At 35.1% G+C, this 25,973-nt stretch overlaps 1 protein-coding gene across 4 annotated transcripts in view; it reads right to left on the bottom strand.

Annotated features, from left to right (window-relative positions):
* Positions 1-1,418: 1,418 nt before the first annotated feature.
* The window catches only part of LOC135686685 (voltage-gated inwardly rectifying potassium channel KCNH6), a 37,346-nt gene continuing 12,791 nt past the window's right edge, over positions 1,419-25,973 (bottom strand). The window contains exons 2-10 of one of the 4 annotated variants that reach the window (XM_065202969.2): positions 25,865-25,924; positions 23,976-24,056; positions 23,019-23,108; positions 8,352-8,765; positions 7,440-7,824; positions 6,225-6,424; positions 4,516-4,768; positions 3,937-4,139; positions 1,419-3,809 (exon numbers count right to left, since the gene is read on the bottom strand). In XM_065202969.2, coding sequence (XP_065059041.2) covers positions 3,252-3,809; positions 3,937-4,139; positions 4,516-4,768; positions 6,225-6,424; positions 7,440-7,824; positions 8,352-8,765; positions 23,019-23,108; positions 23,976-24,056; positions 25,865-25,924 — 2,244 coding nt within the window. In that variant the 3' untranslated portion in view covers positions 1,419-3,251. Of the gene's footprint in view, positions 3,810-3,936; positions 4,140-4,515; positions 4,769-6,224; positions 6,425-7,439; positions 7,825-8,351; positions 8,766-11,047; positions 14,071-15,271; positions 15,430-23,018; positions 23,109-23,975; positions 24,057-25,864; positions 25,925-25,973 lie in introns of those variants that run through there. The other 3 variants (XM_065202970.2, XM_065202973.2, XM_065202971.2) reach the window with 3 other exon arrangements.

Here is a 25,973-nt window from a genome sequence, read left to right as displayed (position 1 = left end):
GTAGCTTTTTTATATGTGAGTGTTTCATTTCGCTTTACAGCCTTCATCATACAACCAACCGAGTCCATGACAAGACCAAATTATTTTATAAAATTGTCCATAGCACTTTCCTGGACAAATTGCCATACCTTGGCTTTAGTATATCTGCCATCTAGAGTTTTTAGTCTTACCTCCAGGGTCGATTATTTACATTCAATATAGGGAAGGAGCACTCAAATCAAGTAATCTGCTAGCGGGGTCCCTCAGGGCTCTATTCTTGGTTCCCTCCTATTCCTGCTTTATGTAAATGACATGGTATGGGCAGTCAATTACGACCTGCTTCAATATGCAGATGATTTTTGCTTAATTTTTAGAGACAAAAGCATCTAAAAAATAGATAGCAACTTGAATAGAAATTTCAATACACTCAGTGATTGTCTTGTAGAATTCAAACTCAGCAATCATTTTTGGGAAGACAAAACAAAGGCCATTCTCTTTAGTCGAAAATATTGTGAAACCCTAAATATGTTTGACATAAGAAGAGGCGATACAGAGATTAAGCAACACTTAAGGCTCGCATATTATCTATGATGTGTTCTGGATGTAAACCTTTCTGGGGGCATCAATAGCAACTGGGATGCTTCGCAAAATAAATGGCAAGCTAAAATTTCTGTACAAGAAGCAAAAGTACCCACGTAGGTTGCTTTTAAATGCTCTTATTCAACCTAATTTCGATGCCTGCTCTTCCTTGTACGCAGGGTTGAATAAGAGGCTCTCTAAAGAGACCCAGGCAGCACAAAACAAAGGCATTCGCATTTATCTCAATCTAAAAAACACAGCACATATTGGGGTCACGGAATTCAAAGTTATAAATTAGGTCCCAACAAAGAACAAAATAGACCAATGTGTATGTGTCAACATTATGAAAGTTTTCAAAAGAAACGGTCCAAGCGTGCAGTGCTGAGATATTTTATGAGATATTTTGAGATATGAGACCGGTCAACCAAGACCAAACAACGCAAAGATCGAAGTTTAAACCAGACCTACAAATTCGCAAAAGCAACACCGGACAACCGTACCTATCCTACCTAGGGCCTAAAACATGGAATAATCTTTCAACTGCCCTAAAATCAACATCCATATTGAACAATTTCAAGCGTAAGATCAAAGAGAACTTTTCTAAAAATTTAGAAAAAAGGCATGTATATATGAAGATGGCATATATTCATGTCTACTGCTAAGTTTCATCGGTTTTTCTCATTCTTTTTCTATTAAACCAGCATTTCTAAGGAGACCATTGTGAAAACAAAGCTAGCTTGACCTTTTAATGCTATCCCTGCCACTAAAATTAGGGGTGTTATCTTTGTTTGTAACTTTTATGATTGTATTGTAGCCTTTTAAAACTTGTAAAAAAATTATTATAGCAAATTATCCATACATACAGAACTTATAAGTGACCATTTTCTCCTAGAATCGCCCCACTCTTATTAGCAAAACTTTAGTCATAGCAGTTATGACAGGGTTCCTTCCAAGAACAGCTGTAACTTGAAGGCATAAACATCTTGATTCCTTCAGTTAACATTAAATTGACGCATTCTTTAAGTTTTCCAGGTGTCCTGCACAGTTTATGAGATATCAAAAATACCTCGGTCACATTTATTGATTGTAAGATCTAGTTTTTTGCTAAAAAATAATCGTTTTAAATGGATGCTGGACGAATATGTATGAAAAGGGATGGGCTTTTAAGCCGACTCTTTATTAAAGGAAATAAGAAAAAGAAGACAGCGTGACATGCTTTGTATCAAGAGTGTTGGTACAAGAGTGTTGAAATAAAATACTTTTTCGTTGATTTTTTTCATATGATCTTATACGCCTTAGGTAAATTAATTGATATAAAAAGATGATAAGCTTCTGATTCTTCGAAAAAACTTGAATAATTGTTTTTTAAAAGATTTGAATCAATGTGTTTGCTTCCCTATATTGAAAGTATTTTCACTATCACTTATCAAGCTACCATATTGTTTTATTATCTCTGAGTACATCTTGCTATATGGTCTTTCATGAATCAGCAAGCAGAAATGCGTAGGAAGATATCGACAGCTATTGGGCTAGACTTTTTGCAAGAGAAAGAAAAATTTTGGGTTAAAATAGATAAATGTTTAAGACAAAATATTGATTATCTATGAACTTCGTTACAAAAAATAATTTTTACTGAAGATTGTGGGTAACTCAAAGAGCATATGAATGATTTCTAGGTAAATCTTATAGAGCAGTGCCTTGTTATAACAAACAGGGTAGGTACCCTGGAAATCAGAGCCACAAAGTTTCGACTGCAGAAATTGAAATCCGGTTAACCAAGACCAAGCGCAAAAGCGGAGGAGCTAATAAGATGGAAGAGTTCTTCTCAGATAGAAGCAGCTCCAATTCTTCACTCCTATCTTGATTTTCCGCGATTGAATTAAATGGCTCTGGTACCCAGAGAACAAACAACCTTGGGACAAACAGGTACGATGTTTTAACTGTGTGCAAAACTTAATGTGATTCTTTCAAATTTCTACTTGCCCCCATTTTAAAGCTTCCATCAAGAAGTCTTGGGACAAAGAGAGCTCGTGGATAACAAATAGGTTTTGAATCCAAGTGATGTTTTGTCGCTTAGCAAAGAAATCTTTAAAAACGTAAAAATGTTCAAACAATTAATGTTGTTTTATTGAGACAACTCGATAATACTTAAAAAGTTGCAAAAATTAAACAGATTCTCTACTGTACAGCCATGTCTTAAGTGATGTAGGAAACCATATTTGCATATTATTTTCATGTAAGATTTTGCAATTACTAACTCAGATTTTTTTAAAACTACGAAGAGTATTTTACACAATGTTTTGTTACAAAAGATAAAGGATCTTCTTATGGAACATTGCGCTGACTTTAAGTCTACTGTGAGCAACGTCAGTTTGTCTAAATATTACTATTTTTATCTTCTGTCCAATGAACAAAATAATTGCATCATCCAAAAATTTCCATAGGAATCAAATGAATTGCCAAAAGCTTAGCTCGACCTCTGACGTCATGGAACAGGACCCGAGGCTATATCATTCCGAGGCTGCCCTCTTACGTAAGGGATAAATCTCCAGCCCCTACCTTCTAGCTGAAGAGCTGGTCTCTTTAATGGTATGCACCAGACACGACAGCTTCATAAGAGTGCCAGCACGATCGACTCTAAATTTAATCTGAGAATAAATTTTTGCATGTTTGATGCAATATTGATAGCAATGTTAAAAAGTCGATGTTGTAGAGCAAGTGTTTGACGCTGGATCCACAATCTGGAAACTACTTTGACAATTGTCAACCCTTGTAACTACTTCTTTACTATCAATACTGGTTTTCAGATCAGTCAATACGTTCAGAATTGAATTCATTTGAGTGTCAAATGAGTCTCTGAAAAGTAAAACTTGGTTCTCAATTTTGCATATTCTTTTCTCAAGTCCTTGCAATCTTTCATCTATTTCTTCATTTCGCAAGTCTCCTGACGGACTATGATTTTCGATTTTTATTGTCGGGTTAGTTTGTGGACTTACAGATGTAACAAGCCTCTTGTCACTCCTTTGGGGCTCATTGCTGGCTTCTTGCTTAATTGCATGTCCATTTGGAATTGTTACATTTAGCAGATTATTGTCATGCTCCTCCGGAGCACTTTCTCCTTCCTCGTTGTCCGCCTCCATCTGGAGGCTACTTTTGGCTTTGAATCGCAAGAAGGAAAATCTCAACGCAGTTTTAGCAATAGCACCAAGATGCAACTTTGGTTTCGTTCTTGATGGTCGTGCTAGTCCTTCCTAAATGATGAAAGGCAACTTATTTAGAAAACATGTCCTGTCACTGACATTGTTTCTAAAAACTGATTTAAGAAAATTATTTTATTTGAGTTTGTTATATCAACAAGTTCAATATTGAAAAATGTACCTCAGATTCATCACAAATGCTGTAGGTTGGTTGGAAGTTTTCCATGAAAAAGATTCCAAACTTTGGATATGCTTTCATGATATCTTTTAAGTCGTCTTTGTGGATGTAATGCAGCTCTAAAGATGTTGAGGCCCTTATATCTGCATTTGCCTTTGGATATGAAGGCTTGTTGATAAAGTCATAGCCAATTGCTGTGTGTTTGGCTGCATAAAAGATAACAAAAGTGAATTGCTAAGGAGAATGCAAGTATTTCATTGAATGAGAAATAAAACAGATCGATAAGCTATGCTGATATCTCATATCAGAACGTAATAAACTGTGCTCAGCACAGTGACCTTGATGTCACAGGGAGATTCATAGAACACCATCAGAGCTCGCCATAGCTACTCAAATGTGAACTCTTCTCTTTGAAAGACGAAGCATTTTCTGTTTTCTAAAATTAGTTGATTAGATGACGCATTGTAGATGATCATACCAATTTAAATATCCCAGTCCACCAATGGAAATACCTCATCTCCCTATTGAGCATCCATCCACCCTGCCCTACCAATAAAGATTCCCTGAAGATACTCAACTCACCTAGAAGCGTGACGAGCTCTCCGTCTTTGATAACCTCCATTGCTCCTCTTCCAATAACAAACAAATGTTCCACCTGGTCTCCCTGTTTCAACACATAATGGCCAACCTGTAGGTGTAGAGTACGGAATTTCCTTCCCATTGTTCTCATACAGCTTACAGTAGCGCCTTGCAAAGCTCTTACTTCAGAAAATAATCCTTGATACAGTTCATAGCATATATCCATCTGCAAACTCATTGGGAATTGTTTCAGCACCTGTTTTTGATAAAAATAAAGAAACGGGCAGTCTATAGAATGAATCATGAACATCTTCCATGAAATATATTACGATGTCTCTAATATTGGTGATTAAAATATTTGCTGGATGCTATAATATCAAAAGCTTTGTGTCATGTATTCTTTTTAAGAATATTGTAGCATTGCTTTATCAGTAATTGTAGCAGTTATCGGGACATTTCTTCATCAATAACATTTTAGATGTGTATCTTGTATTCGAACGGTTTGTTTTAATCAATAGATACCAACAAACCAAGCAGTATCTTAATAAACTATCACACTAGATCATTTTTTACCAAATACAACAAAAAGATTTTTTAAGGGCAACAAAGACATTGCAGGCTATTTTGAAATTCTGTAGCGCCAATAATAGTTAATATCTTTTTGCTGCATTATCATCACTACTTCTATCATTACTAAATTTTCAAATTTTGTTTTCATTTCTTATTAGCCAGTTTAAATTTAATAGTCTCCTGATTTTTTAGATTTAATAGAAATATCTTATTGAACTATCACGCTTGATCATTGGCGTTGTCTTTGTTGCTTTATCTTTGCGCAACTTAATGTCTAACTGAAGCCAATTTGCAAATAATGATGACCACTTTACTTGATGTTAATCTCTACAAAATAGCAAGAAATTCTATCTTTCAATTCAAAGAAGACAGCCTTGATTGAAAAAATTTTATAGGGAGACATTAATCGCCAAATTAGTTTCTCGGCAACACCAAATTACATATAATTATAATGATGCCTTTGTAAAAAAGCATATATTTAGGCTAGTAAATGAACTATGACAATTAAATTTTGGTCATTGCAATTCTTGGTTATGTCTCTAAAGACAATGACTTATTCTTTTTATCATCATTTCCAGTCGCTCTTTTTCTTATCAACAAGATTACAAGAAAGTACCAAAACATGTAAGTAGAATTTAGTCTATCTTGAAAAAGCACATCTGGTATTAGTAGACACTATAACTCTTTCTATGTCAGCAATGATGTCTTGCAGATGTTGCTATGAAATTGAAAAAAGTAGAGTGCCAAAGTGTTACGTCATCATCTTTAGAATACTACAATTTTAACCACATAACTCAAAGAGCATCGTAAAATACTTCTGAATGTTCACAGTCAGTTGAATATGTCAAAAATTGGGTGAGATGTGACTAATAAAAGGTTTTTTTAACAGATTACGGTTTTTCGACTTTATAAAATCAAGAACTAAAACCAAATTACTGTCCTTTGATAAAGGAGGAACCTAGGCTCGTGTAGCCATATTGCAGCCACTAAGTAACATAATTACCTTGCTAGTTATGTGTTCAAAGTTGAAAGATTACATTACTAGAGCTCTTTAGGTCAATAGGCATATCGATACTGAAAAGTAACGTTTCAAGTTGCAAAGAAAGAAAGGAACTGTTGTATGGCTTTCCTCCAATAATTACCTTCTGAACATCGACTCCTTCTGTAAACGTCCATTCCTGTCTTACGTATGTCTGAATTGATCTTCGCAGATCTTCAGGTATTTTGTAAAATCTCAAAAACTCCTTTATGATATTCATTTCATTGTGGAACCGTGATGCCTTTGAGTACAATCTCTGAACGATTGCTACCATATTACCAAAGACAGTGGCATACATCAGTGCTAGAAGAGAATGTATTAGAAACGGTCAAGACGACGTTTGTTCTCAGTGTATGAAAATAGCATTTAAACAACACTAGTTTTCGATTATCATACAGCGGGAAAGTAAACCGAGGAGATATCTACTATATACATCACAATCTTTCGATAAAAGTAGGCCAATAAAGGGTTGGATGATAGGAAAAGCTGAAAAAACGTTCGTTAAAATATTTAAAATACCATGCTCAGGGCCGCATTTACGTCTGTTGGGGCCCTGGGCTCAAAGTTGATTGGGGCCCCTTAAAATATACCAAAATATTTGTGCACAGTACTTGGCTAAACATAATCAAACATAATCAATCAACTATAAGACACGAATAAACTTGTATCCATTTTGCATTTTAGTACAATCCCAATCAAGCTACTCAACTGCTGAAAACTTTTCGATGATTTTATTGGGGTATAAAACTCCCAGGACATCAAAATCTGCTGCCATTAAATTTAAGGATCCAACCGGAGCAACCTCTGTATGGCAAATTGAGCAACAAACTGAGTGCAGTCATTGCATTGGGGGAAAATGCAACCAGGACAAGCGAAATTTCCAAAAGCCCTGGGGTAAAAACAAAATATGAGGCCCCCTACGTGGGGCGAGCTAAAAATTCTGATGACCATGCCCTTTATTCCATTCTTAAAATGGAATTCATTACTTTACGAGGTCCCCTAGCTCCATTCACACACAAGATTCAAATCAAGAGCATTTTGCACAGGGTTCCCTAAACCGAAGAATTACAGAGGGCCCCTAGGCCCGGGCCCAGTGGGCCCATGGGTAAATGCGTCACTGAACATGCTTGATGATGTAATAAGCACTTTTCTGAGTCATCTTGTCTGGAAATATGCATATTTTTTGCTTTAAAAAATGCTTGCTTATACTTCTTGTAAATTCAAATTGTGTTTAAGCATGAGACCCGTCAGACGGGATGTAAACCTTTGGTTTACCTGTTATAATTCATAGGATAAACACAGAGGAGCTCCGACCTACCTCCCAGTAGCATCACGATAATCATGAAAATCTGTTCGTATTTTGTATTGGCAGAAACATTTCCAAAGCCAACACTGGTCAGTGATGACAATATGAAATACAGCGATGCAATGTACTTCACGCTTGCTTCAATTGTTTTTGTCCCGTTCACGCTGGATACCCCGAGGTCTGTGGCCTGAACTTGAAGCCAGCCTGAAGGTACTGGAGGCTGTTTATCACCAATCACGTGCCAGATGCAAGCCAACCAATGAGCGAGCAGTGTAAAAAGTGACATTAATAAGAACAACACTGCTACGCCATATTCAGAATACCGATCCAGTTTCCTGGCAACGCGGAACAACCTTAGAAGACGAGCACTTTTCAACAGTCCGAATAAAGTTGCTGTCTGCAAGAGAAAAGCAATTATAATGGTTCATTGCATATGATAGTTTAACTTAAGTTGGGTGCTCCTGAATATAAATAAACACCATCTATTTCTCCTTATATGTCAAACATTGCGATACAAATTTTCTCGTATTCAATTTGACTTTTCAAGAAATTTTCAAAAATACTCTTCATTTTTTAAAAATTTTCAAAGATAATGTCTTGGGTCTGTCCTTATCTGAACCTACTGTATTGCATAATAAAGAATGTATAATTTGTAATTTTATTTATGCTATTATGCAAAAAATATTATCTTATTTAATGGTAAACTATATTATCTAATGTTTCATAGCAAACTGTTTTACTAAAGAACCTCTATTGATATTTAAACGAAAGGAAGCAAATTGCAATAAGAATTTAACATTTAAGGAAAGTTTTCAGCCTATATTTTTTTGCTCTTTGCTATTTCCGAGAATATCATTACCAAAGACATTCATTGTGTTATCTTTGAGAAGCAAGTTATTGTCTTAGGATTGCAGAGGTACTTACATCTTCTGAATCAGGGCGTAGTTCATCCACAAACCAGTCAAATGGAATGACTGCAATGAAGTCAATGGCAAACCAGGTCTTCAAATAATGGACAGCTATTCTCCGGTGATCTGTAATAATCTCCTCGGTTTCCGATTCAGGAAAAGTAGTAAAAAAGTTTATAAATATGTCAAGAAGGAACATGGCGTCGACAACATATCCTAGTATTGACGTTGGGCTGCTATGTGAATGGAACATGCCTCTCCTTCGTGAGTTGTGCTTTGAAGGGAATGCGGCTTGGTAAGGTATCTGCACTGCAGTGTACAAAACCAGTATGAGAACAAACCAGTCCCAAAGGATTTTCAAATTGCTGTTGTGTGGAATGATACAGGCACACTTTTTGTCCTTCTTTGACTGATTACTTGCAGATGATGACTATAAGATAAGCAAATATCTTCTTTAGAACTTCTAATTTCTTTCATTCTTACTGTTTCAGTATCAAACCAAACCTTTTCTGATTTGGCACCATTAGGAACAAACCGGTACCATGGCTTCGATAGCTCTACCTAGAAATTTTTCCATGTGTCCATCAGCAAATCTTATTAATATATAGTTAATGTCGCAAAATTTATAGTACTCAGTAACAATCAAGCATGTATAATTTGTTTTTGTAGCAAACAGTCGATGCTGAGTAAGAAAATCATTTGACAAGGTAGATAATTGATGAAACAATGTAGCGATACCGAATAACAACTGTAGCAACAACCCTTTTATATTTCTAATACACCGTTACCTTGAGAATTGCATCAGTCACTCTTAGATGTCATTAAACATCACTGAGTGAGCAACCTATTTGGGCATATTATCGTAGATATGGTTGAGTTTTGTTGAGTTAGAGTGAACAACTTATTTGGGCACATAAGTGTAGATATCATGAATTCTGTTTAAATTGCCTCAAACTCAACCAAAAGAAAATCTGTTGGCTGTATCCCCTCATTGTGTCCTAATACATTCATATATCTACAAACATAATGCTGAAAATGCCCCGTCAATGCATTGCCTAAAGAAAGTCGTCTACATTGGTTAACTTACTGTTAAAGGGAATTTTGCAAATTCAAATTCCAACGAAAGAAAGATATAGCTGATGCAATGAGGATGAAATACAGTAGAATCTCCATAACAGACACATCTTTACAACGGATATCTCTCAACAACGGAAAGGTAATTTGGGCCCCAATGGTAAAAAAGCTCTTAAGGGAACCTGTATACAACAGACACCTCTATGCAACGGATAATAACAGTGGCCAAGTGGTGTTCGTGATATGGAGGCTCCACTGTTCCTATAAACAGTACGTCAGAAGCTATATAATGGCCAGATCGAGGTTGCTAATAAGGGAGAAAACATAATATGCATGCTTATAAGATGTATCTCTTATTTAAGGTAGTAATTACAGTGTAAGCCTTTCATACTGCCATTTAGTCACAGATTTGTCAATGTCTGAGAAGAAGAATTGTGAACCCATCTTACTGAAGAGCGAAAGATGTCTCTAGCGTAAGAATACAAAAATAGTGGCTCCATAAAACTTTGAAGGCACAAGCCAAGAGGACTGCATCAAAATTAGAAAGCAACTTTTTACTAGTTATGGATTGATTCCTGTAAACGATGTACTTTTGCATTGGTGTCTGCGCACATAAAATGAATAACAAGACATAGGAAACATTTTCAGGGAATGGAGTTGAAAGCAGCGTGTGTCATTGAATCAATCTAAAGCTCTTTGATGAAAAAAACCACAACATGAATAACAGCAAAGAAAGCGAGCAACGTATGTTGCTAGGAGAGCAACTTTGAAATGACAGATCAGCAGGTAAACGGAGCAGATTTTTTATCCGTCTAAGAAGGATGCTCTTACTGTGTGTGGTTTTCAAGCAGAATTACACCTGTTTGGCACCAGCATGACGAAAAACCGTTGTAATTACCTTAAATAAAAGCAATACATAAAACGCTAACTTTTGGGCCTCATTGTGGTCTTCAAAGAAATCTCTTATCTAAATAGCAGCCAACATCGTAAAATATTCAAGAAAATTATAGATTTTTTGGCCATTTCTTATAGTAGCATATCAAGACTTATTAAACTATTCTATGAAAAAAAATTTGCCTTGGAAAAATAACAAACGGAAACAATATTGATCAAATGACGGGCAATAATCGATAGCTAATGGTCTTTTTAAAAAGACTTGTTACAAGACATTATCAGTAAGTCGCCAGCTGTAAGGCTCCTTCTTCAAAGATATGATCGAGATGAGCTAGAAGATTGTTCCTTTAGAAAATGTAAACAAATGTTGAAGAAACATTCAGAAAATCAATTTGAGGAAGAGTCTCAAAAATGGAGAAAACCTGCCCATGCAGTGATATTACTGATGATCAAGTCAGACAAACTAGAGGAAAGATGCACTAGAAATGACTGGCTACACGTCTGATCTGACGTCTCGCAGTTGATGCGCAAATGTGAGTGTTGGTTGATAAAAATAATTCCTGGTTTGAATGCATTCTGCAAACAGCCGCTAGGTTTGTTGTTTACAGAAGCTATGCCTTGTAAAGGGAGATTTCTCTGATCAGTTTGTTTTTAACAAACATGCTCTTGAGCATCTTTGAATGTACCAGCTATGCAACAAGCAAATAATGCAATTTCATTAAGATTCATAATGAACAAATATACCTGATCAACCATAATCTCTGACGCTAAAGAGCTTTCCATTTCAAACATCTTCATCTTGACTCTATCACAGCCCCGTAACAGTAAAACACAAAAATCTCTGTTGATAAAATGCCGAAACTTGTAGACTTAATCAAAATTGGCCACAGAGAGAGTCGCGCTAGTCATTCAACTGGGAAGCCCAAACTAAGCCGGGGGTGTAAACGAGCTGAAACTGACCAGCTTTAAATCGATTGTGTAAGCGGTAGCATAACAAAGTCGTCAAGGTAGAAGCCTTTTAAAAGCATGTCTTGCCAGTTGGAAATTCAATGCTCGAATCTACACGTTGAATTGAAAACGTTTATTTGAGACAATTCTATGATGACTGAATGATTTCAAAACACAAAAAAATAACTATCGACAGATGTAAATAGTTTTCAATAGTATTCAGGTGCCTAATCGACTCTCTCAATTTCGCAATGTGATGACAGAAGTAGTAATTAAATCTTTCTCGACAAGCAGCCGTTCATTTTCAGAATGGAGATCTGCTTGAAATCTAAAATTAGACTTGATAGAATGTTTAAGAGGCCCAGCAAGAAGAAAGGATGGACAAGACCTTTCTTTGCCTCATTAGTGGAATAAATATATCGAACAATACTAGGTACGGGGAAGTTTATCATGTTTCAGTATAGCATGATACTAGATGTAACAGGCAAGACGGAATATGGCAAAAACATAAAGACAAAGAAAATGAAGTTAAAAACATAAAGACAAAACCATAAAATCGACACAAGATGCAACATAGATAGGACACTGTAAAGCAAGCTGAAGTTGAACAAAGCAGATTAACATAAAATTTCGCGACATCCTTGCTTATTTGAAAATTGGTGTAGAAAAAAAGGCCTCGTTTAAAGGTAAAAACACATCGTTCATTTACAAAAAAAGGTAGTAATAGTTTTATGCCTAATTGTTATATGAAACTCCTAGCATTTTAATAATAATATCATAAGTTATCTGAAACATAATTAAAATACAAATACAACCAAGTGCACATCTAATAAGATTATGGCGTCTTTGAAAATAACTTTCATGAACAGTAATATTCCGGTGTTGTTTGTAGGATCACGACAAAATTGTGTTTATCTCACTGAATAATGATTCAGAATAGAAAGAATTGAAGCACAGGTGCATGTGTGATTTTGGAATTTGAAAATTCAAAGCCGGAAAGACTCTCACACGCATACAAAGGCGTAAGGTTAATAAATGTAAATACTAAGAGCTTGCTGTACAAGATTAAAGACGTCTAAAGAGGATTATTAGAGGCAGAGTATGCATTGTTTTGTGGCCTACAGTGACCGAAGGGAAGAGATTAAAATGATACACTGATTTACGGGTGTACTGCAAGGACGAAAAACTAGCAGCACCTTCTGTAAGGAGAATAACTGGTCCCTATAATGGACGTTTAATGCTATAAATGATGAAAAACTTGTAATCAATCTTTATGATAAAGAAACAGTTTTAAAACATTTCAGAAGTATTTTTTCAAGTATTCGTACTCATAAGAAACCCATTGAGCAAGCAGTATAGAAATCTACAGGACACCAGTCTTTGCATGTGCCCAATTCTCCTTTTGGGTATCAGTTTTCTCGAAGGAGACTAAACAGCGTTCGCTCAGCAGCCGCCAATAAGGTCTGTTGGCGATCGAAATTTTGCATCATATGCACATGCGCAGTTGAAATCGATGACGTTATTTTCAAATCGCATAATAAATTCTGTGGTAGAAGCATTTCTGGTTCCTATGGGAATAAGCCAGTCTTGAATCAAATAACGAATAATAGCTAGAGAAAATTATGATGCAACTATGATATAATAGCTTTGACTAGATGCTGTGAAGCGTCATGAAAGGTAAATCTTACCCAACAAATTTCGCCCTAATGCACATGCGCATAAGAGGCCCTTTTAATTTGATATAATGATAGCCGTAAAAAAAGCCGAACCTGGACTCTTCAATTTTTAATTTTTCACGTTAATAAATTTCCCAACAGAAAACTGTTTGAAGGAATTTCCTCACTAAAACCGCCAATGTTTCTATTTTTTCCAAATGCTCATGACATTTTAATGCTAACTAAACAATCATGTTGATTGATTATTACGAAATTTCTGAGTTCTGGACATTTTTTAATTCAATTGTCTCTCAATCTGTTTGCTTCGAGTACGGACGTTTCTTGATTTTTTTTCTGACTGCCAAGTACTTGTTTCTTACAGCGAGTTTCCTATAAAAAATGAGGTTATAGTTTTGGAGCACAAAGCAATCGAGTTTTGTTTGTATTTCTAACTTCTTAGCAAATTGTCACACATTCACTTCCACGTTTTGTTCCCCAAAACAATGCTATCAAAATATCATACCAGCAACAAATAGCAACGTTTCTTAGCCAAATATCTGTTCTTTTAGTACTTCAAAAAAGAGACGGTTCAATACCACATTGGATATTGTTTCAAAAATTTTGTAGACTTTGTAACTTATCCAAAAAATTATTTACAAACGTCCACTAAGGATTCTAAAAATCAAAATAATAAAAACTGACTAAAAAATCTGCTATTTGAAGAAAAGAGCTTAGACACACAAGCAGTGGAAAATCCACGAAGTGCTTTTCAAGGACTGTGAATAAAAACAATTTATCCAAAGGTTTGATCTCCAAAAAGCGATAAAAAAACTTGATTGCAAAAAGGGCTGTCTAACAAAAGGGATTTGGTACGACATGTCAAGAAGGCTGATACATAACTTTGCTTCAAAGAAGGACAAATTCAGGGTGTACGTTCTAAGTGTGTTTTTTGAGAAGTCAATCTTGAAGTGTGTAACCTAAAGAGTTGGATGACCACTAAGCTTAAAAACTCTTTTAAGTTTCTTAGCTTTTCTCAGTCTCAAATTTTGTGCTATATTTCATGTAAAATCTACTTGTTTTTCAAAATATTACTCCTTTCTTATAATTGGCTTTGATATTATTTCTAAGTTCTTAGAACTGGTTATGAACTAGTTTGTGCAGGTTTAAATATAATTGAAAAGCTTCTTTACGAAGTTAGTTAGAATCCTCATGAAATTTAAAACATTTTAATAAGGCCTTGCTACTAAATTATTTTTGTTTTTAAATGACAGCATTAGCTTCATAAAAACCATCATCGAAAAAGTATTGAAAACAAGATTCCTGTACGATTTGATATCAGCTTCAAAAATAGTGATATTTGCACATGTGTTAAGAATTGTTGTCGTGTACTTTTTATAATAGCAAGACGGGTAGTAGGCGGTTTTGCTTGTTAGGGAAGAAAATGGGACGGTTTATCAATCAACAATAGCCATTTCAAGCCACGTCAGATCAGGATACCTACTAGTGCTAACCGCATAGAGAAGAACATTTACTCGCTTTGAGTAACACAACAATTATATGAATTTTGATTGTCATTTGGAGCTAGATGAGTCAAGAGATCTACTGGTACTAACCGCATACATAAATCGAATGGTTAATTTCGAATTACACAACATTAGGTTTGTCGGAATTATGAAACATTAGGCTGCATACACAGAGTACCGCTAAAGCCTTTGCTGTTATCATCACAATATGCATTAAGGAGACTTAACCTAACACTGACAATCCGAGATTGATACTGGTGGCTAATCAACTGATTTGCTTCAAAGAAACTCCTTAACAACTCATTATTGATGGTAAAATAGATGAAACACAACCTCGGTACAGTATTTCAAGTATAAGAGCATCTTGCTTCATTGCTTCTTGCTTCCGGAAAACCTAATTCTTAAAACTTATATGTCGAATCTATTTGATACACTGCCTGCTTAATGAGATCTGACAGCAAACATTGCACAAGGGGTTCTTCTTCTAACAAAGTCAAATTTCATTTTTTTCTACACTTTCAAGAAAGAACTAGAGTTTCTTCTGAAATACACCTAAAGATAGGTTTGCTCTTCTGACAGCTAAATCAACTATCTTGTTGCATCTATTTTAACAGAAATTAAACATGTCTAAGTATATGTAAATCTCTTCGTTATCAACAGGCTTCTCTGGGATGAAAATCTAACCTAAATCACATTGATGCTTGGTAAATGCAGCATTCGACCAAACGCAATAGAAGAATTGACGGACTTTTCCTTTCGCAAAGATAGAAGTAATATCATATTTTAAAGTAACGACGCACGAATGCTATCAGGTAAAAGATAATTCTCAATGAATGCCGAACCTCGTAAATGGTTTCCATTGGAAAGGCCCCCGTCTTCACGTAGCCACCTGTTCTGGCATCTTACTGACAAATTGATAACCATAGATGAGGCAACAGCGCATGTAATTAATGATTTTCCACTGCTACTTTTGGAACTCTTGAAACATGCTATACATCTATCAAGCTTTACTTCCCTGTTCAATATGCTTCGACTCGTAAGAGGATTGTTTACGGAAAGAGCACATAACATTGGTGAATCACTTGTGAATCAGCACATTTGATTAATTCCAAGCAAAATGTCACTGCTTGACATCTAAACGCGGCATGTTATTGCTGGTAGCATTACATATCTGTATACCCTACAAACAGCTCGACGGGTAGTGCATTAGCAAAGGCAGAGTGCTAAGAATGCTGGCATTCTAGAAAAAGACAATAGCTTTGCTGTGCCAGTTCATTTGTTTCCTGTTGGGCGTTAGGAGTTCCAGGTAGCTTCTTCAATAGCAACGAAGACAGAAGACAATTGCACTTTCCCTCACCCTTTTTAAGTTGGATTCTAACCAACTGATTTGGCATAAATATTTTGGATCAATCTGAACCAATTAGGATTTCCAAATGTTCCTATAGTCTTTTTAGGTCTAGGAGAATGGGTTTGTCACGCAAATGAAAGGGGAAACTTCACATTCAGCTGCAGACTTGGCTTAGCAAAAAACTATTTCTGACGAGCTGTGATTGAATAAACATTTTATAAAAATCAATTTATCTTTGTGACCACATTCCCTCTTTCTATTTCAAAATTGATAAGCTGTTTCAAAAATTCCACGAATTTTGATAGCAACCTTTAATTGAGTATCAAGAATTGCAACGAACACCCACCACTATCAATTTCATATATATCGTATCGATAGGCCAAAAACGTAGAACAACCGAATGTTCAAATTCCTACAGGGCTATTTCCATTGAAAAACTTCACCCAAAGAAACTTCGTGTGTCGTAAACATTGATGTTATCTTATGGTACGTTTTTCTGTTAATAAAAAATAGCTCTTTAGCAGATGGCATTTAAGAAACCTTTAGAAAACTTTTAGCACTGAAATAAAAAGGAAATTGAATGCGACGAAGAGTGTAGTTTTAGTTAAGGAGAATGCGTTTGCAGTACTAAAAAAGGAAGGACAGCTTAATAATCTACACGCTTTTTTCTAAGAGCACTTGGCTCCAGTTTCAGTCTGGTGTTTGTTTTGCCGCATAACTTCGTCCTCGCGTGTTTCTTTATTTTATTTCTTATTTTGGTGACTCGCTTTCTGTTTTTCTGTTGCTATTCTTTCAATTTTCAGTTTTTGCCAGTACTTTATCTCGTGAGTTTTGTTGAATACAACCTGCCTTGATTCTTATGTGTGAATAAAGAAAAGGTCACGATAGCAGGCTGCTCGACGGACTCCAAGGAGTTCTTGCTGCGAAAAATCGATGAAAATGTAACAAATAAGAAACACCGCAATGCGCCAAGCATAAACAACAATAAATATACGTAAATTAGTGAAGGCTAGTATTTCACCCCGGCATACGGGGCTTAATCAGAGGAAAAGTTAACGGACTAAAAATGTACACATTAAAAAGATGCGATGGTGTTGTCGGATTGGCTGATGTGGAATGGTGTGAATGCAGCGCAGGGTGAAGGAAGGAAGGATGGCGAATGAGGGAGCGTGAGTAGTGATGGTTGAATGTAAATGTAATGAGGATGAAGTACTATAATATGAAATAATGATAATGTTGCTGTAAGGTTTAAGGCATTGAGTCATGGTAAATAGGCTTTCTCTATAGGGGGTCATTTGGTTTCGGCGTGATCGCTGCTGTTTCATGTGATATTGGCATCCGTTGTTGACAACTTGCTATTGATGGAAACTGTTATGTTAACCAGTACAAGGTGAGTTCATGTGACCAGTTCAATGTCAACCAATAGCATCGCAGTCAATCATGACTTATCGTGGAAATCATGACTCGGCGGATTTTGACACTTAGGGTATCCCCAGTCTATTTATCATGACTCAATGTCTTTAATGGTCCGCGGTTCTGTTCATGCCGTTCGCTGGAGAGTGTTTGCCAGGCCAATGAGGTATTGCTCTTTGGCTCGTCGAACACTCTCTCGTTTCTCGTTGAGTTGCAGTAATGGTGTTATAGCAAGATCATTGATTTTTAGTCCGTTTACTTTTGCTCTGATGAAGCCCCGTATGCCGGGGAGAAATATTAGTCTTTATTTATTTACGTGTATTTATTGTTGTTCATTCTCGTCGCATTGCGGTGTTTCTTATTTGCTACTTGTTTCTTATGTTGTTCTGAATTTCTTGGCAAATCTCAGTCTGTTGTTTCTTATAGGGGTTGTTCTTATAAAGAAAGCATGAATTGAAACTACTGGTTTTAACTTTCAGCCATACATATTCACCAAACACCTGCCGAATAAAGAAACACCGGAGTCACTTTTTACTTTGTAGTAGAACCTTTTTTCGTGGCATAAACAGTAAATTTTATCCAGTTGTTTGAGTAGGTGACTCAGTGCTAAAGTACAAAGTTGCCACTTGTAGACACATGTTTAAAATAATACCACAATTGTCCTGCCGCTTTCTTAGCAGAACCCACAGTAGCAACGACAAAGAACCATTCTAATTTCCAGGTACGTGAAGCGGCTTTTAAGTTTCTTAAGCAAACCGAACGAGTTCAGTTTTTCATACTATCACAATGTTGGCTAACTTATTCAAATTGATATCCGTTGGCAACAACGAAATACAATATATGTCACCTGTAAAGTTTATAATTGTGGCTTGAATTGACGTCCTAAAAAATCTAAAAAAAGTTTCTTATCTTTTTCGTCTAGCAGGTTTTTGTAAATTTTCAATATTGAATAAATCAAAAATCTATCTAATCTATTCGATTCTCGATACTTTTTCGGAATGGCAGGTTGTTGAGACTTAATGTCAAAAATGACTCGATTGTATTCGAATCAGATTGATATTTTTCCGAACTATATCTTTATATCTTGCCTTAGTTTCAAAAGTCTATCTCATTTTTGAAACTAAATTATTAATATAACCAGTCAAAAGATTATACATTGAAATTTTCGAAACGTGAACTTAAATTTGTACTTACAACTAAAATGCTTACAAACTAAATGCAGACAGCCAAAACTTAAGGACTTGATATTGATGTCTCGTACCAGCAATAGGTTTTCCTTTCTTTCAAATGAAGTTTTGCTAAAATTCATATATTTAAGTGTGAGGATGGTCTAGCGGTTAGGGTTGCGGAAAACAGATTCAAGGGTCTGGGATGGAGTCCTGACGTGACCAAAAACTAACCCAGAGAGAGTGGAATCGCCAGCTCTCTGTTATTCCAAGCGTAGAAATCATGAGGTGTAGTCAGGGCTAAAAGATCATTGCTAATATCTGCCAGGATCAAACCTTTGATTTGACCGATGTTACTATTTGACATTTTCATTCATGTGTGACCTCAATAGCCCTCTCGATAACTGAAAAATCAATAAATGCTGGCAAAATTTTACTACATTAAATTCTATTTTTTTAAGATTTTTCTACTCAAGTAAAAGGTGGACATTGGATGATGATTTAACTCTAGAAAATATGGAAAGGTAAAGAAATTGATATTTAGAAAGCATGCAAACGAAAACAATTGAAACGTTCATTTTGTATACAATATAAGGAAAAAACTAGGCCCCCTCTTTACAATACTGGGTGTAATATCGAGAGGAACAGTACACTGATCAATAAGAAAAAGCTTCTCAGTTTCTAAAAGATTACAGATGCTAGATAGAAACAAATGATAAAAAAATCTTTGTCTATGATGACGAATGATGCAACTCAAGGCACCCCTCAAATTAATTCATGCTGCAGAACGCTACTAATTGTTCTATTGCTGCTAACCCCCGTAAATTTGCACCTACTTTTTTTCTTTCATTTTTAACTAGTTTATTCAATCAAGTTATTTTACTTTCCATGTTTTGGCCATAGGGTAGTCTCTGCCCCCTCCTCGTGGTATCTTCTTTGTATTGTTGTATAGTAATTGGAATCGTATACCAAAATGCATCGTAATGCTATTTTATATACCATATACATGTATAAGAAAAGTAGCAGGTTCACGTAAAAAGATTTCGCACAAGCTCAATAAGCAACCGTGCTAGAAATTACGTCTCTGTGCTATGAAGATAACTATTCTTCACTAGAATTAGTTTGAGCCCGAATATAGACGGAAACCTGACCATTCAAAGAGAATATTTAACAATACAATAATTGGATGATATAGATACGAAGTTATGATCGGCTGAATCACCCGCCTATAGATGTTTGATAAAATATTTGAATGAGTTTCCCAGGAGAAATTGCTATCACTTCTCCTACTCAGAGAGGCAGAAACGGTCCTAGGATACGGGACGCGTCTTTTATTAAATTTTTTCTGATAGAATTTGCGGGCATTGAGAAAAATTCTAGGATTTTTGATATGTCAGGTTGACACGTGTTGGATAAAATGGTACGTTAACTGAGAGTTTGTATCGCCTTTTTCTTCCCCACTTTTCTGAGGCTGGAAACACTGTGGAATTCTTCATTAAGTTAATAAGGAAACAGTAAAATGTAAAAGTAAACTATCGCTGTATCAAGAGAGACAAAATCTATACACAACAAAAGATCTGCTTTTGCAAAATAAAACACAGTCAAATATCTTTTTTGTTTGGTAATCAATATGTTGGTAAATGCGTATATCAGATCAATTGTAGTAGATAAATTGTAGAATAAAATGAATTCACAATGAATCCACTTTGAAAAACTTATAACTTTAAGAAGATTTTACAATTTTACTTGAATCTTCACAGGATTGCATACGAAATTCAAAACTCTTTTCAAAGAACGTGAGTTCTAGTGAAGTGGAAACCTGTATTAAACCTTCTATTAAAAATACATTTGCATTTGTTTTTCAGTGATTCCAAATTATCTAAAAGAAAATTAGCGCTCTCCTAACAAATAATTAATTTAATTTACCAATGCTAAAACTTGCAAAAAATAAACAAAAAATAAATGCATTTTTGTTGTTGAAACGTCATCGATAGCAAGGTTAAAAAAATGAATGTTTCTGAGAATTTATGGCCATTAAATTTACTTTGAAATTGTCTTAACACGTAAAACTTTTGTGCGCATTTTAATGTAAAAGTTACGTTATGCAACAAATTTGTTCGAAAATATCCTACTAAGTCAACAATTTTCAGACAAATTTCTAATGACATAAAACCGGGACACATACCTAGTATTCAGCTTTTTATTTCAATACTTGAAGTAGAATTGATGCAGCTTGCTGGCGTTTGAATTAGGGGCGAAATCAGAGCACCATTTTTTCCAATGTGTTATTATTCTCCAAATATTTATATTCTCAGTTTTCAAGATAAAGAATGGAAATATATAAAACAAATAATGTATAATTAATAGTACAGAACGTATCTATCAAATTTTACTGACAGACAACGCCCGGGCTTCAGGTGATGAAAATCGAAATGCCAATATGACTAAAGTTTCTTTACAAAGTAATCTAAGAGCAACCGAAAGACCACTCTCCAACTAAATGGAATGGAATATGGTACATAAAGTTAATGTAAATACAACATCATTGTTGCTTTTATAGGTTCATAAACAGCCAGAACTTTTTAAAAGAGCATGAGTATTATAACGATTAGTAATTGCGATGAGTTCTGCTAAAGCATCAAATCTGATGTTCAGTTGTTCATAAGCACCAAAGCATCAAGATAAAAAACATAACAGGGTGACAATTATAAGATTACCCTGATACGGTTTTTTCTTTGCTACCAAATGACGTTACCAATTCACCTTATTGCTGTTAAAACGTTTTGATACATCTATACGCTAAAAAATCTGATATCTATTTTATACAAAAAGTGATAAAGAAAAGCCGTGTTTTTGCTACTATCTTTGAAAAGAGAAACGTTAATCTAAAAAGATCAACAAAACTAAGAAATAAACAAGCATTCTGGAGATTGCATTGAAGATTGTGCAACAGACTCTCTACATAAAACTTGAGATCTCCAAAATATCTTCCAATTTTCCTTCAAAGTATTGGAAATGTGCAGAAAAGTACAAGAGTTCGAAAGCACGCTTATCTATATCTACCTATCTGTGGCGTACTGTAAGACTTTCAAATGAGGGTAGAGCGGGTAGTCAATTACTGACAGGGCGCGTTGGAGAATTTTCAAATAGTATATCTAATTTTTTGTAAAACTTGACAGTATTTTTGAGTATCATTGTAGCGGCTGTATCATCAAACTGTACAACAATGATAATCAGGAACGTCACTATTGAGAGGAAGGATGGGGAAGGGAGGGGGCGGTAAGATCGTTTAGGAGTTTAGTGAAGACGGTCTCCATCGTTGGCGGCAAAAAATTGCAAAGAAGATGTTCTGGGAGGGTCGGAAAAATGCATCCAAATTTTTACAACATCGCTATTGACTCATGGAAAACCCTGGACAATACCTACAAGTTTTTTTCAAAATATGGCCCAAGGCCGCTGCGAGGCAGGCCTATTTGGGTTGCAATATATTCTGTCGATTCAAAGCATCTGTTTAGATATTATCATCAGGCCTTCCAAACCTTTAGATTTACATATCGGAACAAACCCAAGATATAACTATACAGTCCGAGGCGGCACTATGGTTGCCGCCGAAGGGGAAAACTTTTGAATTTTGATGCTTCCAGTTTGCAGGATAATGCACTTTTTGAAGCAAATTTTCCAATAACGCAAGCTTTCTCTTCAATGAACATCCACAGGCTGAAAGCTTGTCATTGCTAAATATTTTAGCTTATGTAACACAATTTTTCTCAGATTGGGACATAATCTCTCAGCTTTTCTTCCTTGCATTTCTTCTCATTAAAACTCCTTGCACCCTCTCAATATTTTTATGAAATGGCGCCTAATCTGAACTTTTACCGCCAAGCAAAACATTGTTGACGGGTTCCTCAAAAATACCCCCACACCCTCCCTCGGTACGCCCATGGTAGCTATTTTCTGCAAAAAGCATTTCGATTTAGCATGAGATCATGAGATGGTCTTTAACAATCGTTGTTCAGTGCATTAGAGTAAAAAAAGAAGAAGTGGTATGTTGTAAGGTGATTCTTGTTCTCTTCGAAGCGATTTATTGTGGATTGTTATACAGTGTCCGCTCTCAGCATTGTTGTGTTCTTTTATGTAAATTGTCCTCATTTGTTAGCTACTTGAATAGGGCACCTTCGGTGCCCCTATAACGTGAAAGCGTACTTTGGTGCCCTTGATATTGATCGACAGGGGGGCAATTGCCCCCTTGCCCCCTGCCAGCACGCCACTGATATCAAGAAAGTATACTTTGATGCTCGAGTTTCAAAATGCCGAAATTCTTAACCTAGCCTTGACTCAATTAAAACTTACAGGATTCATGCTAGGTTTTGAATTATCTTTGGAAGCAGTACGTTCAAGTTTTTAACACAAGAAATATATGTCTGAACAAAAAACATTTGTGAAATATTATTATAAACAACGATAAATCATAATTGTAAATCATAGCCATCTTGTGTATAACCAAGAAATAAAAAATTGATAAATACTTTTATATGACCAACAAAGTTCGTTTCTGTTAGTTTTACTTTTCTGTAAGAGTAAAATTCCCGTTATTTCAAGGAAGATGAAGCTTACTCTAACGTTTGCATGAAAAGGCGTGAGTTGAAAATTGCAAGTAGTTACCTTGACGGAGAGTGGGTAGCGCTCCCTGCCTCTAGCAGCACTTCTCACATCCAAGCTGAATAATCTTTTTGGAGACAATCTTGGGTTCGACTGAAAATTAGAGGGAGAATGTGTCATCATAAAAGAGATTTTATCAGAGTCAACAAACTATGCATAAACTGAATAAATGAAACACTGCATCCTAATTTTAACAGTCAAAACTAAATCGTCTTTGAAATTTTTCATCTAATAATCATTTTATGTGTATTTCAGATAAACAAAGCAAGCTTCTTTTGGTATCTCCATTTGATGTCCACTGAATAGGTACAAGGATTTATGTAAAGTGGCAGCAATACATTCAACTTTTTCTTTTCTTTATCAAAATCGGAATCAGAATCAATCAAGATCAATCAAAAATCAATCAAAATCAATCAAAATCAATCAAAACCAATCAAAATCAATCAATAGAGAATTCAGACTGGCTTCCCTATCACTGAAACTTCATTTCTTGACGTATCAAAGTATGAGCCTACTTATAGGCCCTTATAGGGAACAGAACAGTATGCAAGGGGTATATCGAAAACATTGCATCTAACTTTGCAACGAGAAGGCCTTCCCAATAATCTATATAAAGCGTATTTTCAGCAAAATGGGTAAGATTCAAAAAGTTTTAAACAGCAACATTCGACTTTTTCCATTAATTTTTAATGTAACTGAATGCTTGATAGTTATTCCTTGAGAAGCAAGAGCACCTTTTTATCACAGTGTTCATCAAAGAAGTATTTCTGCTTCCTACTGGGTTTTTGCAATTATCTTGTTTAGCTATTGAAAAGGATATTAAAAGGATTAAGTTGAGGAAAAAGGTTTCCTGGAACTTAATCAAACACTTGATTTTGAAATTCAAAACAAAATTATCATGGCCTAGTCTTCCTTCAAACAAAAAATCACATAGAAAGCAAAGCAGAAAACCTCACATACCTTTGCTACATTTTGAGATTTGAATAATCCAGTCACTTCATTTGACTTTGTGAATGATTCCGAAAGCATGGTTTCTTCTGACTGTCAACGATGATAATAAATAAACAGTTGATGTTGTGCAGTTGATCGAATCAAAGGTGAATACAAACCAAACGGCTTTTAATTTATGATCATTCCGATTAACTGAAAATCAATTTCCATAATGCAACGAAATCACCTTCAATGAACAGCTACACACCGCAGTGAGTGAGCATTATAAGGTCAAAGTTGGAGTTGCAAAATCACCACAAATTTTGATCGAAACTTTAATCAGCTTCTTTAACGTAATCATACATCGCGTTTTTCAAATAAAACATTGATTTTTGGTGATGAAGATTACATAACAAGACAATGGTTCTTAATAATAAATGCAATGTATTGTAAGTTAACGATTAAAAAATGAAGCCACGAACCGATAAAATATGGATAGATTCATCTTGGATTACAGATTTGAAAAAAAGAAATTTCAATCCTTGTTTGTTTTGGGATTTAAACTGTCCCATTATGAAAACAGCACCAAACGAAATGTTGAACAAATTAAATCTTGTTTCTAAAGCATCATGGAGCCTCGTTATCCTGTCATAACAATTTATCCCGTCGACAATTTTTTAAACAGAACACTTATTGATTAGTATTTGTCTTGTCCTAAGAAGGCTTATCCGGTATAAATGTGCATTACTTTAATTATAATCTATTGTTGATGTCATAGATGAAAATACACATAAAACGCTTAATGTCGTTAAATCATCAGCGGTGTCACTTTTTGGCAACATCCATAACATAGAATCAACAATATCCTGGAAAAGTTTACATTTTTAGGGAAATATCATAGCATGTGTTGACAGTCTTTATTGTCTATGAATTTTTTATGACACGTTGAAAAAGGAACTCGTTATGTTTAATTATTTTGTTGAATTGGATTGAATAGATATTGTGACCATCATTGAATTGAATCAAAATTTCCGAATACCATTTGTGAACGTCATTTGTATTTGATCAAATCTTTGCGCAGAAGACAGTCACTGTCTGAAACCACTTGTCTTATTTGGATAAATCTGTGTACTGTGCACAGCTTCTGGCCTGTTATCTATTTTTGCATAAACTTGCACAGGTTTCCTTTTCACATAAATCTTAAGAAATACATTTTCATTGATCAATGAACAAAACTTATAAGAGTTTTGAGCATTTGATGCTAAAAATAGCAACACGTTGTGCTCTAGTTCCTATTGAAAAAATTCTTATTTACAAAACTATTTCATTTTACATGAGAATAACTGTGTTTGTTTCCAGAGGAACCTGATCCTTATTCAAAACCTATTTAGAAAAACTCCTATTCAATTATAATTCAACCTTGTTTTGAGTAATACTTCCAACTTCTCTGGACCAATGTTTTGACTTCAGATTCGAATGAAGAACCAGAATTTTAGTCTGCATGCAAATGTTCATGATGCTAGTGATTTTGAAATTGACTTTATGACAACCTAAATTTCATGTTTCTTTGAGGGATGTAAGTCTTATTGGCGATTGTAGGTGAACATTTTCAGCCGGGAAGATTTTTGTGACCAAATCACTTAAAAGTTTTCAAACCTTACATCGTTATAAATGAAAACTTATAAGTAGATTTAATTTCTTGTCCTTCATCCAAACTCGAAATCAAAAATTTAGTTCAAAGTATTTTCTCGAATTTTTCAAACATTTTCATACATTATGGCCAAAAATTGTATTTTGACCAGTTGTTAATTTGATAACAAAAAACTTTACAGCTGTAAAATCATTCATGCTATAAAACTATTACAAAAATATGTCGAGAATAAAGTTCCCTAAAAAAGGTTTTAGACAATAATTTTTACCTTTTCTTTTTTTCTTTTTTCTTTTCCTTTTCTGCAAGTTCTCTTTTTCTGTGGAGAAACCTAAAATCAAAATAATTTCTTTCTTAACAATGATCTTTTCGTAATGAGA

Source organism: Rhopilema esculentum, chromosome 6 (assembly GCF_057945365.1).
Source record: "Rhopilema esculentum isolate cy_ngs chromosome 6, ASM5794536v1, whole genome shotgun sequence".
NCBI classification, from domain to species: Eukaryota; Metazoa; Cnidaria; class Scyphozoa; order Rhizostomeae; family Rhizostomatidae; genus Rhopilema; species Rhopilema esculentum.
The sequence above is the reverse complement of the archived record's forward strand: the minus strand, read 5'-3'. Positions and strand labels throughout refer to the sequence as shown.